The sequence below is a fragment of the Vombatus ursinus genome, unplaced genomic scaffold (genome assembly GCF_900497805.2).
Source record: "Vombatus ursinus unplaced genomic scaffold, bare-nosed wombat genome assembly UNPS02014798.1, whole genome shotgun sequence".
Classification (NCBI taxonomy): domain Eukaryota; kingdom Metazoa; phylum Chordata; class Mammalia; order Diprotodontia; family Vombatidae; genus Vombatus; species Vombatus ursinus.
Window position 1 is genome coordinate 2,673,274 of NW_020954576.1, and position 12,696 is coordinate 2,685,969.

The following is a 12,696-nucleotide window of genomic DNA, read 5'->3' on the forward strand; positions in this document are numbered from 1 at the left end:
TACATATATATGTATTTGCAGTGTACGTCTTTCCTTCCCAGTAAAAATGTAAGCTCCTTAAGGGCAGGACTTGTTTCATTTTTATATTTGTTCTTTAGCCCCGAGCAAAGTATCTGATATTCATATGCATGTTGTGTTTGCCTGGTAGGATAAACATGTGTTATCTCATGTGTAATCTAGTATTCTGGCAGTGATGATATCATTTACAGACTGTAAACTTTATCACTAAAAGGAGAAAAGTGATAACCACAAATAAAGGCAGCTCTGATTAAAGACAAGATTCCTGATTAACATCTAAATTCAAAATAAATAAGGGGGGGGGATTTAACTACTGACCTTATTTGAAAATAAACAGGTAAGTTCCACTTGTTATTGAAACTGTGGTAGGCAGGATGTGATCTTAATCTTTTTACACTGGCCTGTGATCCACATTGTCGCTCAAATCTTCTGACAAAATCCATACTTATGGTGTACTTCTGTAATAAAAACAAAAAAACAATCTTTTAAATTGAGTTTCAATCCCCAACCAACATGCAATTAGTAAAGTATACTCATAAAAGCAATAATTCAGATCTGACATGGGTCAATACAATTTATTCTTCAACACAGAAGACTATACTTAAAGTCGGTTGTTCATAATGTGTGCCACTGGCCATAAATGAAATTGAAGGAGACTAGATTAAGGTGATTTCATTAGAAAAATAGGCTGAAGTACATGGGTAGTAGCATCATCTACACACATGAAGGACAGCACTTTATTCTACCCAAATGCAATGCAAGGAACAAGAAGGCAATAGTAAATATTCTTCCTATTTTCCACTACCGTGGTCCGCGTACAGAACCTTGCTGTATTCCATATTTTGTTGTTGTTCAGTCATTTTTTAGTTGTGTCCAACTCTTCAAGACCTCATTTGGGGTTTTCTTGGCAAAGATATTGGAGTGGTCTGCCGTTTCCTTCTGCAGCTCATCTATCAGATGAGGAAACTGAGGCAAAGTAAAATGACTTGTCCAGGGTCACACAGCTAGTAAGTGTCTGAGGCTGGATTTGAATTCAGGAAGATAAGTTTTCCTGCTCCAGACCTGGCACTCTACCCACTGTGCCACCTAGCTGCCCCTACAATCTATCTAGACTATTGCAATATCTTCCCCTAAGTAGTTTTTCCTCCTTTATTCCCTTCTACTTCAAGATCTGATCTTCTTGGTTCAAAATTCACCAATAGCTTCCCAAGTGCCTATCAAATAAAGTAGTTTTCTATTGTTTGGCACCTCCCAATCTTTCTAGTTTATCTCTGAGTTACTCCTTTCTTTGTGCAACACTTTTCCAACCTGGTCTCTATTCACAGTGCTTGTTAGCCCATAATGCCCTTTCTCATCTACTGAAACTCTACTTTTCCTTTACAGCTGAGTTTGAATGTCATCTTTTCTTTTTATAAATGGTTTCACGACCCTTCCCCTGACAGGCAGTTGTTTTGTATCTCTCTCAGGCACTTATCAAGAACAGTAGCATGATGGAGTAGAAAGAGTACTGGACTTGGGCCTGGCTCTGACACTTTACTTCTATAAACTTCAATTTCCTCGTATGTAAAATGAGGATAATAATATTTATGCCACCTATCTCTGAGCTGGGAATTAAATACTTTATAAATTGTGAAGTAAAATATGATCAATTATTGTAAGGCACAATTTTGTATTATAATTGGGTGTATACCATGCTGCCCTACTAGTCTGTGAATTCCTTGAAGGTAGGAACAGTATATTATCATTCTCAGTAAATCTCTCAGACCTAAGCATAGCAATCTGCAAACAGTGGGTGCCTAATAAATATTGGCCGAAGTTCAAAGAGTTGGACTGGTGCAGAGGCAGGAGAACATTCTAGAAAAAGGAAAAGAACAGATGGACTGAGCTCATGACTGGCTTTCAACAATGTAATTTTAGAGCCACACTATAGTCTATAGCATCGCAATAAAACAAACTATAATTACCTGCTTTTTGTGCTTTCTTGTGGTCATTGTTCTCATCCTAGGTTCTTATATATAATACATTTTATCACTGTGGGACACATTTTTGCTATCTACTCTGACTAAATGCAGATGTTATATATGTCCTTAAATTCCTCTTTAGGAAATCTGTATTATTCAATGGAATAGCATCATTTGTACCACAGAGATGCCAAACTACCAAAAGGCAAGTAGGTTAGTGATTATCCCGTAAACTTCAGTACTGAAGTGAGCTAACAAGGAGGGACAGGGGAGAAACTGTTTTGTGTAGGCAAAAAATACTGAAGAAGGATTTTTAAAGAGTTAATTGCCATCCCCAGAGAGATGTTATGGCTCAGATGGCCAGATGTAAAAATTTGACTCCGTTAGGTGGGAGGTTACATAGTTCCCTATTGGAAAAATGCAGAAACATCAGGAACACAGATTGGGTTGGTATTCTTCCTGGAGAAGTTGTTAATTACCCTCTCATGCTAAAGTTGGTCCTATATTAGTTACAAAATGTCCAGCACTACAAAAATTAATTCAAAATTTCTGTAGTGAGTACCTAAAGAGGGATCAGGTGGAATGGGGCCAAAATCTTATGGAAGTTGAGGAAAGGACTTCTTTGTCCCACCCTGTGCTTCAAAGAAGCCAAAAGAGATGCTCATCCCAAAGAGACTCCTAAAGAGAGTCACTCATCCCAACATGGGTGGGTGACTGATAATATTACTTGATGGTATGGGCAACAGAAAGTGCCCACATTCACTGGCAGCTCCTTCCCTGTCAGTTGGCCCTGAGTAGAAGAAAGCTAAGTTTGAGAAGCAAAGCTTTAGGTTTGTTATCTTTTCATCCTACTTTCTAGATGCCTGTTGTGTGAGGAAAATTGGGTGGAAAGGCATGGACCAGCAAGGCTCTAATGGGGCAGGCTACTTCCTCCTGCTGGCAGCTTGTGCCCAGAGAACAGCATGCAGGTGGCTGGTGGTGGAGATGGGAATAGGAGAAATCAAAGCAGGAAACTCTTATACTGAGATTTCCTCAAACTCCATTTTTCTCCCTTAGAGAGAAATATAACTCTTTACTTTAAACAGAAATTAGATGAATATTAAAAAAAGCATTTTGATGTCAAACTGGGGAGCTCATTATGGATTACTGTGACCAAAAAATCTTTCACAAGTTGGACAATCTCCTGATCACAGAATTTCCATACTTGGTGAGGCAAGGCCTTGGAAAGCAGGCACAGTCTACTACCAGACTACTCCCTACTGGAAAAGCCTCAAAAACTCAGGGTCAAAAAACAAAAAACAAAAAACAAAAAAAAAAAAACCCAAAAAAAACTCAGGGTCATTTCTGAGCCACAATAAGGTATCATTGTAGATCATCTGAGGGAGAACTAGTTACTAAAGAGTCAAAAGTATGACGCTAAACCCTCAGATAATTACTCTACAAATATAATATAGAATACCATGCAAGACTGGCATGGTGTCTTAAATGGCCATTGTCAAATAGCAATAAAAGAAAGTAATTTCACCCATGTACTTTAAGCTATTCTGAGTTTCAGGGTGAGGAAGCACTGTATAATAGAAAGGGCATTGGATTTAGAGTCAAGAGAGACCTACAACTGAATCCCAGCTATGAAAATTTCAGGTTATGTTACCTAGAGAAAGTTACTTAATCCCTCTAAGCTTCAGTTTGCTTATCTGTAAACTGAAGAAAATAATTTTATTGCCTAGCTTCTATAAATTTGTTGTAAGGAAGGTGTTTTGTACACCTTAAAGGTTTTTGTCTCTCTCCCCTTCCCTGCTTGGCACCAATTAATATGAATTTCATCATTCAAAAGTTGGAGGAAACAAAAAAAAGGAATGTCTTTTCTGGGCCTGATTCTCGATAAAAGGAAGATTAGGTTGAAAGAGGAAGAAATAATGGGAACCTTGGAGGAAAGTAACCATTCCAATTTGGAATGAATGATAAAGAAGGAAAGAAAAAGTTGGGCAAAATCTGATATATATTGTAGACTTTGGGAAGGTACATTTTAAAGTGGTCAAAAAAAGAATAGGAAGAATTCTAATGAAAGTAGTTCTGAAGGGATGACAGAATCACAAAATTGGAACTGGAAGCAATGGGAGCTAGGAGAGATATAAAAAAGTCATCTGGTTCAAACCTCTCCTTTTACAGATAAGGAAATTGAGGTCCAACAAGGTCAACTGAGTTGCCAAAAGAGACTAAGGTGAATGCACATGGAAATTACTGATTAACTTAGATTTTTTAAAAAAAGATACAAATAGGAGATAGAAATAAGATCAAGGTAATAAAAGGATGAATACAAAAACACAGATAAATCTGAAAAAAAATTTGAGGCTTCCAAGGGAAACTAAGGAAAACAAGAAGGACTTTTAAAAACTATATTGGGGAAAAGAACAGGACCAAAGAGGGGAAGGATCACCACTGCTCAGGGTAGATGCCATGATGACTAATAACTGAAAAGGAGCTACTCAACTTTTATTTTGTTCCTTGTTTCTAAGACAATAATCTCTGGAATGAGAAGGACCAAGACAAAAATGGCAAGGGAGTTGAAACCTAAAATAATAAAATAAGTAGCTCTTTATAGTTTCAACTGAGCAGCCCCAGGTGAACTAAGGGTACTGATAGAACTGGTGGATATGATTGATGAGCCACTGCCAATGATCTCTGAAACATCATTAAGAAGGAAAGAGATGCCTTAGGACTGGAGAAGGGCAATTTGTAATTTTCAAACAAGGGAAAAAGATGGGTTCTGAAAACTATATGCTAAAGAGTTTGACTTTGATAACTGGTAAAATTCTAAAGCATATCATTAAAGGTTAGGGAAAAGGAACTTATGATCACAAAGGGCCACATGGCTAATTAAGAATAAGGCACACCAAATTAACCACATGTTTTTTTTGACAGTACTACTAGACAGTGAGATCAGAGAAATATTAAACTTTGGTATATTTTTAGCAAAGCATCTGACAAAGTCTCTGGTGCTATTCTTGTAGAAAATATGGAGAGCTAGAAGCTACAGTCAGATGGATTTGAAGCTGTTTGAATGGTTGAACTCAAAGAGTTATCATTAATGGTTTTGTCAGCTTAGAAAGTGACTGATAATAGAATGCCCCAGTGATCTGATGTTGGCCCTATGTCATTTGACACTTTTAGCAATGACTTGGATAAAGGCATAGATGGTGTGCTTATCACATTTACAGATGACACAGAGCTAAGAGGAACAGCTAACATTAGAAGAGAGTTAAGACACAAAATGTAATCAGATAAAATTTAAAAGGGATAAAGGTAAAGTGTTATACTGTTAAAACAAACAAACAAACAAACAAACAAACAAACAAACAAAAACCTTTACTAATACCAAGATGGGGAAAGTATGCCTGGCCAATAATTCATCTGACAAAGTCAGCTGGCTTTAGGAGAGTGCAAGCTCAATGAGTCAAACTATGTGATATAGCAGCCAAAAAGAGCTACTGTGACGTTAGATGGCATTAAGAGAAGCATAGTGTCCTGGAAGGGGATAATGAAATTATATAAAATAAAATTATATAATTTTAAAATTTAAAATTAAAAATATTTAAAATTTAAAATTATATAAAATAAAATACTGAATTCTGCACTGGTCATACAACATCTGGAGTACTGAGTATAATCCTAAATGACATTTTAAGAAGGACACTGATAAGCTAGAGAGTATCCAAGAGAAGGCAACCAGGATGGTGCAGAGCCATCTGTCATAAGACTGGTTGAAAGAACTGGAAGTGTTTAGTTTGAAGAGGATAAGACTTGGAGAGAGACCTGATAGCTGCTTTCAAGTACTTGAAGGGCTTTCATCTGAAAGACGGATTAGACTTCTATACTTGACACCAAAAGGCAAAATTAGAAATACGTAGATGCAGTAGAATGGGATGCTTTTGGATGTGAACTCATGCAATGTTTTAATGACCATTTGTTGTAGTGGGCAGGTAGGAGTTTTGTGGAGAGAGAACTGGACCTGGAGTGAAGATAGATCTAAATTAAAATCTAGCCTCAGACACTTATTAGGTGAATGCCCCGGGCATGTCACTTAACTTCTGTCTGCCACAATTTCTTCTTTTGTAAAATGAGAATAATAATAACAAAAGCATTTACCTTCCATGTTTGTTGTGAGGATAAAATGGGGTATTTGTAAAGTACTTTGAAAGCCCTAAGTTCCAGAGAAATTCAGTTATTAATATTATCATCATCATTATTCGAGGGGATTCTTGTTCAGCTATGGGTTGTACTAGAAGTCTTCTGAAGTTCCTTCCTACTCAGATACTATACTTCTATGATCTAAGTCAGGAAATGACTCTTCATTTTTAAGGATACTATTATATTACTAAAATTGTAATACTAAGCAACTGATCCAGGCCTTTTATCATTTTAGTTTGAATACCTTTTGAGTAATTCCTAGTATCAGTTTGGATTCTTGAGAATGATTCACACTTAGGTAACAAGGCAATATTTTTGTTCCTAAAATAATATATAATTTACTTTATTAATTTAATCTCATAACATTTCACAAAATTCCAAATCTGAAAATCAATTCTAAAAAGTCCTGGCTTTTGAAATACATTAAATATATTAAAATGAAATGCTTCCACAAAAAATTCAAAATACTCAAGGAAATAATGAATTTCTTAAAAAAAAATTTAAAGAACTCAATTTATACTTATACATGACTTTTGTTATCTGAGTTATACTACAAATGGTTAAATTAAAACTTCCTACTCCTTCAAAGTATTAGTGATCTAAACTTGGATAAAAACTTTTGCGCAAGTGCACATTTTACAGTAGATACATGATCATATAATAGCAAGATTTTTTCTTTTCTTTCTTTCTTTTTTTTTAAATGAACCACAGTACTCAGAAAATGGAATGGAGGACATGGTATTTTTTAAATCCCTGACCCTCAAAATGGAACTGAGAAGCATCAAAATACTTTAAAAATTTAAAAAAAAAAATTACCTCATGGAACGAATCTGGATTCCCAGGATTAAATAATGAAGGTAGTTTCTCTTCTAAACCATGCACTATTTCTGGCCACACAGAATTCACCAGAAAATCATATCCAGGAACAGTATTACCCTTTTCACTGTGAGATAAATATGGCAAGATTTCAGTTTAGTGCATTCCAATTTGGAATGTCTCTTCTTTATACAAAAATCAAATGCTACAGTGATGTCCCTACTAAATGTTCTTCACTCTAGAACTTAGTTTACATCTCTGTCTACTCTCCCTCACAAATACTTTTGCCCCTCTTCCCTAATCTCAATTCAGCTCTTCAGTCATAGCCTTATTCTCAAATCTGACAGTTTTTAATCTGTTCCCTAACCCCACTACTACTTTACAACCTTAGGCTCTAGAGTTCTGACTACTTAATCCACATTGTGCTGCAAGCCCATGACTAATACAGGGCAGGAACTTTAAAAACTTTTAGGAATGTCACTACCACTACAAACCCTGAAAATTTCATTGTTGTTACATTTTCATAGAAAATATGCAGCCCCCACCATAAAAGAAAATTATATTTTTGTTCAAATTGCCATTAATTCATAGTACTACAGGATATGAAGTGGAAGAAACCATAGAGATCGTCTGTCTCGTCCAACCTCCTCATTTTACGATTGAAGAAACTGAGGTCCAGAAAGATTAAGTGATTTTGTCCAAGAACAGCATAACTGGAATTCAAACTTCAGATGTGTCTTCCCATCCAGTGTTTTGGTCACTACACCATGGCTATCTGCTATATCTTTCCCCCAAATCAACAAGTTTGATGTAGGTTATTCAGCTTCAAAAGCCAATGAACCAGTAAGTACTTCAAGCAAAATTTTGACAGATAATGTCCTTAAAGAAATGAGGAAGAACAGATTCAAATTTCTTTCACACAGTATTTCTAATTAGTAAGATCTCTAAATAAAGAGCAATGCAGAATTTTTTCTGAAACGATATTATCTTTTATATAAACAGCAACCATCACAATCTGGCCACTGAGTTGTTGTCTAATGATTTTTTTTGTTCTAGTTTAGTATTTTCTAAGCAACAAATGAAAAAGTGGACTTATTTTAGCAAAACTGGAAAATAAATGTCTTAGAACTAAACTGTTTTCCTAAAATAGGGCTTGTTAACATTTGACAATGGTGCTAAAGTATTGTGCCAAAATCCCATCTTTATTCTTCATAATATTCTAGCTTAGCAAAAATGGTAGTTCTTTCTACAGGTACTAGTATGAAAGCGGAAGAGGGAGAAGGAGTAGCAATTTTTTAAGTATTACATTTTTAATTGCACATAGATGAATTTTAAATTAAGAAATTTGGAAACTGAAGAAAAAAGGAGGATTTTGCTATTCTGGCTTTGGATATCACAATAATTAAAACTGAAAAGGGCTTAAAATTTATTGAAAGTAACAAATGAAACACAAAAAATAAATTAAAAGCATACAACACCTGCAAGCAGATAGTCAATTAAGTCAATCTGTAGTGTTCAGAGAATATAGCTTAAGCCTTGCTAGCTTTAGAAGCATTTTACATCGCTGTGATTACTGCTACTTATAATAGTTAACTGCAAATGACAGCATATTAATGTGAATAAAATTTTATTTTATAAATGATAATCTAAGTTTAGCTTCTTATTATTCATGTGACATTGGCCAAAAATCACTTAACCTCTACAGGTCTCAATTTTCTCACATGTAAAATGATGGGGTTGGATTAGATATTCACCACAGTCCTTTCCAGCTGTAAATTATATGATCTTATAAAATACCCTCTAGGAATTTAAACATTCAATGTTTAAATCATTCTTTGTGTGTATAGAAGATAAATATGAAACAAGACATGTAACACTATAATGATAATAATACATTTATATAGCACTTACCATGTGCCAGGCACTGTGCTTTACAATTATTATCTTTTGATCCTCACAACAACCCTCGGAGATAAATGCTATTATTACCCCCATTTTACAGATGAGAAAAATGAAACAAACAGAGGTTAGGGGATTTGCTCAGGGTCACTTGGGTAGTTAGTTTTTAAAGCTGGATTTGAATTCAGGTTTTAATGTACAGTCAGGGGTCCAAGCCCAAGAACAAACTGGTATTCACATTAAGTACAGTTAAGTGTTTGTGCCTTGGAGCAGAGGAAGATAATTTCGTATTTATTCATGGAAGATTTCATGAAGTAAACATAATTTTAAATAATTCTTGGAGAAGGTGAAAGATAGGGACTTGTGGAATATAGACCATTTATGTGTGGAAAAATACACTGAAGAATACTTGGGAAACACCCAACCCTGTTCCTCTGTAGAGGTGGAAGGTCTTCAAGTTGTACACTGCACATATTTTCAGACTTTTAGGATTTATTTATGCTGATTTTTTCCTCTTCCATTTCCTTTTTTGTTTTTAAAATATATTATTTGTTATATGGAATAGCTCTCTGGGAGAGGAAGATGAAAGAATGCTGGGGGTGTTAGGATGATATTTAAAAAAAAAGAAAACTGTTCATAAAAACTTATTTTGTTAAAAAAAAAAAGAATACTTAGGAGCACAAGTACTGGAAAAAGAGAAATGCAAGCAAGTTTCTTAAAGGGCAGGGACTATCCTTCTTTTTGCTTGTATTTCCAGCACTTTAGTGCATTACCTTGAAGACAGTAAGCACTTAATAAATGATTGTTGACTGAATGACAAGTACATTCAAGAACCTGGTTAAGGTAACATAACATATATGAGGAAATTCTGGAGCATTTTGATAGAGGTCTTATAACTAAAGGATCTGATTAATGACACTACCATTCTGATGCCTCAGATTTCATGAACTGCTACAGTTAGTAAAATTACAATGAGAAGACAGCAGAAAAGACAATGTAAAACATTCAGTCTTGACAATTCAGGACTAATAATGGACTTGTCAAAGCCTAGAGGTTGAATAATTGTCCTGTCATTATAACTAATTGTTTAATGTGTGAAGTAATTTTATAAGCTTTCTAGCAAATTCTCATCCCAAACTCAAAAGATTGCTGCTGTTATTTTATATAAAGGTGATTAAAAAAATTGGTCTCGGTTAAAGTCTTTTATCAGAAATAATAAGTAACAACTGAAAGGCCAATAAACGTATTTATTACCTCAGATTTTCAAATAGCAAAAATCTAAATATATAAATAATATGTAGCAGTTTTTGATTTGCATTTAATCTACACATACCCTCAAAGAATTAGTGATATTCAGACACAGGCTTTAGGATTTAGAAAGAAGGAAAGGAAGCAACTTTAATGGTAAATGACAAAACTGCAAGTTGTTAAGAGTACTTTACAGCTTGAAATCTAAGCATGATAATGAAACTGAAGGGCAAGCTAAAGAAGTTACAGTACCTTGAGATGGCTCCTCCTGTGACTTCTCTAAGAAGGCGGCAATGGTGAGGAACAAATTCCAACAACTTATTATACATTGTTTGAAGGCCTTTTGGATGAGATTGAACAAACTGTTCTACAATCACCTGTCAGCAAAAGTAACAATATAAAGCATCTAAACAAATGGAGATGGATTATTGACACAAAAAATGGTGAAAAATCTCAAAAACCTAACCCTGCTCTCCCAAATCAATGAATATTACAGTTAGCACACAATGTTTCTTAGAATAGTTATAACAATAACATTATCCCATCAAGTGGCATGACAAGAAAGGCCAACTTTGACCCTACAGAAATACATGTCATGCAGAGGAGTTCTGACACTGGCAGATCAGCACTTTTCAGCTGCTTCTCTTTAACATTATGCCTCTTGGTGATGCTGATAGGAAAGCAATGGGCTAGGTACTGATTCAGGGAATTGTGTTCCATTGCAAAAAAATTCTTTTTCTACTTGGTGAATGATTTTGTGATTATCTCACCCTGTTTCCTCCACCCCCATTCAGATAAAAAGTTTATTGGATCATGGAGGGACAAGGATATAGAAAAAAGAAATTATGGAGTAAATAAAGAGAAAGAAAAAAGTTTTTGTTATTTAAAGGTAATATGGTTGACAACACGTTCCAATTAAGTCTCTTGTGGTTGGTTTGATATCTTACTAAAGATATTAACGACAGACTATGGGCTCTGGATCCCCCTATACACATACACTTTGAACTTTCCAAAGAATTTTAGGAATCCAGCTGCTTTACCTTCCCACATATCCCCACCTAAATACTCAATAATCCTATCAACTGTCCTCCCTCTGACCCAGCCCAGCCCTTCATTGTCTGTTACCTCTGGACCACACCAAGCTTCTTCTACTCCTAATCCCCCCTTCCCTGTTACTTCTGGGTCACCCTAGGCTATTAGTCAATCCTTGATTCCATCCAAATCTTCCCACAATCCTTTTCACTATAAAAAAGAGTCAGTCTTGTCTATCAAAGGTAGAGATTCTTAAAATCCTGCCTGCTTCTAATGCGGATACAATAAATTTTGTCTGACTGAGAGAAGGCTTGAGTGGTCAAATTCTTTCAAGGCAGACTCATGCCTTTTGCCCTTGAATTTCAGGGTTCCCAAGACCCCCAGACCACATTTCCAACCTAAAATATTCCTTTAACTTCAACTGCAATCTTTTTTACTGTTAACCAAAACAATACCATAAGTCCATGAGACATAGATTTATTACAAGAGAAAGACACGTGCATTTGGAAACTCCTTATACCAAGGAGCTCAGTGGCTCAGGGAAAGCCTTAGGCATTTAAGTTTACAGGGAAAGGCAATGGCAAAAGTGGTATTGTTTTCCCTTAGGAACTGCTAGACCATGAAGATATGATGGTCTGCTTACATACAAGGGTTCCAACTACACAAAACAGTTTCTCAATGTGGTACAGACTGGCACCTGTCTTGTCTCCCAAGGATACATATGGAGTCCAGCTTGGGGTGCAAACAACAAATTATGTCAGCTCAAGGTAGGGCTTCATCTTTAACATGTTCAGGGCCTCCTGCAAACTTTGGGGTCCAATGTGTCTGGAAAATATGGCAACTCAAGAAGACAAGTTCAGGGGGCCCCTTAATAACATGTAATATTACAGAAAAAGTTATATACTTGTTTTGCCTCCATTTCCTTTCCTTATTTCTCAACTCCTTTTCTTTTGTCTTTTGACCTCATCATTCAATTGAAACTGCTCTCAGTAGGGTCACCAATGACTCCTTAATTGCTAAATCTGATGGGCTTTTCTTAGACCTCAATCTTCCTGACCTCCTTGTAGTCACCCAGGTTTGCAAGCTTAGATTCTTCCTCAACTCTTCCCTTTTTGTCATTCCCTATATCCAATCAGTTGTCAAATCTTGTTGATTTTGCCTCAACAGCTAGTTCAGGCTTTTGTCATATCTTACCTAGACTAGTTCAGTAGCCTCCTAATAAGTCTCCCTGCCACCAATTTCTATCCTCCTACAATCTATCACCTGCCAAACTGTTATTTCTAAAACACAGGGTGACCATAACTCCTTATCCCACATTCCCCACAGAAGAATGTAAGCTTGAGGGCGGAAATAACTTTTGTTTTTTTCATTTGTTCCCACAGTACCTAGAACAAGGTCTGCAATAGTGCCGAGCACAAAAGAGGAACTACATGAATGCTCCCCATTATCACGCAGTCATTTATTTTGAAGTCAATAGCCCTGGGATAAAATGCAAACTCCCTTTTCCAGGCTGGTATTTGAAGCCTTTCACAAA

The 12,696-nt window shown here is 35.8% G+C and overlaps 1 protein-coding gene across 2 annotated transcripts in view; it reads right to left on the reverse strand.

Moving 5' to 3' along the window:
• Nucleotides 1–12,696, reverse strand: part of LOC114050103 (conserved oligomeric Golgi complex subunit 2) — a 71,952-nt gene that overhangs the window by 18,813 nt on the left and 40,443 nt on the right. For both annotated transcript variants that reach the window (XM_027871667.1, XM_027871668.1), the window contains exons 8-10: nucleotides 10,383–10,507; nucleotides 6,984–7,110; nucleotides 337–476 (exon numbers count right to left, since the gene is read on the reverse strand). In XM_027871667.1, the coding sequence (XP_027727468.1) occupies nucleotides 337–476; nucleotides 6,984–7,110; nucleotides 10,383–10,507 (392 nt within the window). The remainder of the gene's footprint in view (nucleotides 1–336; nucleotides 477–6,983; nucleotides 7,111–10,382; nucleotides 10,508–12,696) is intronic.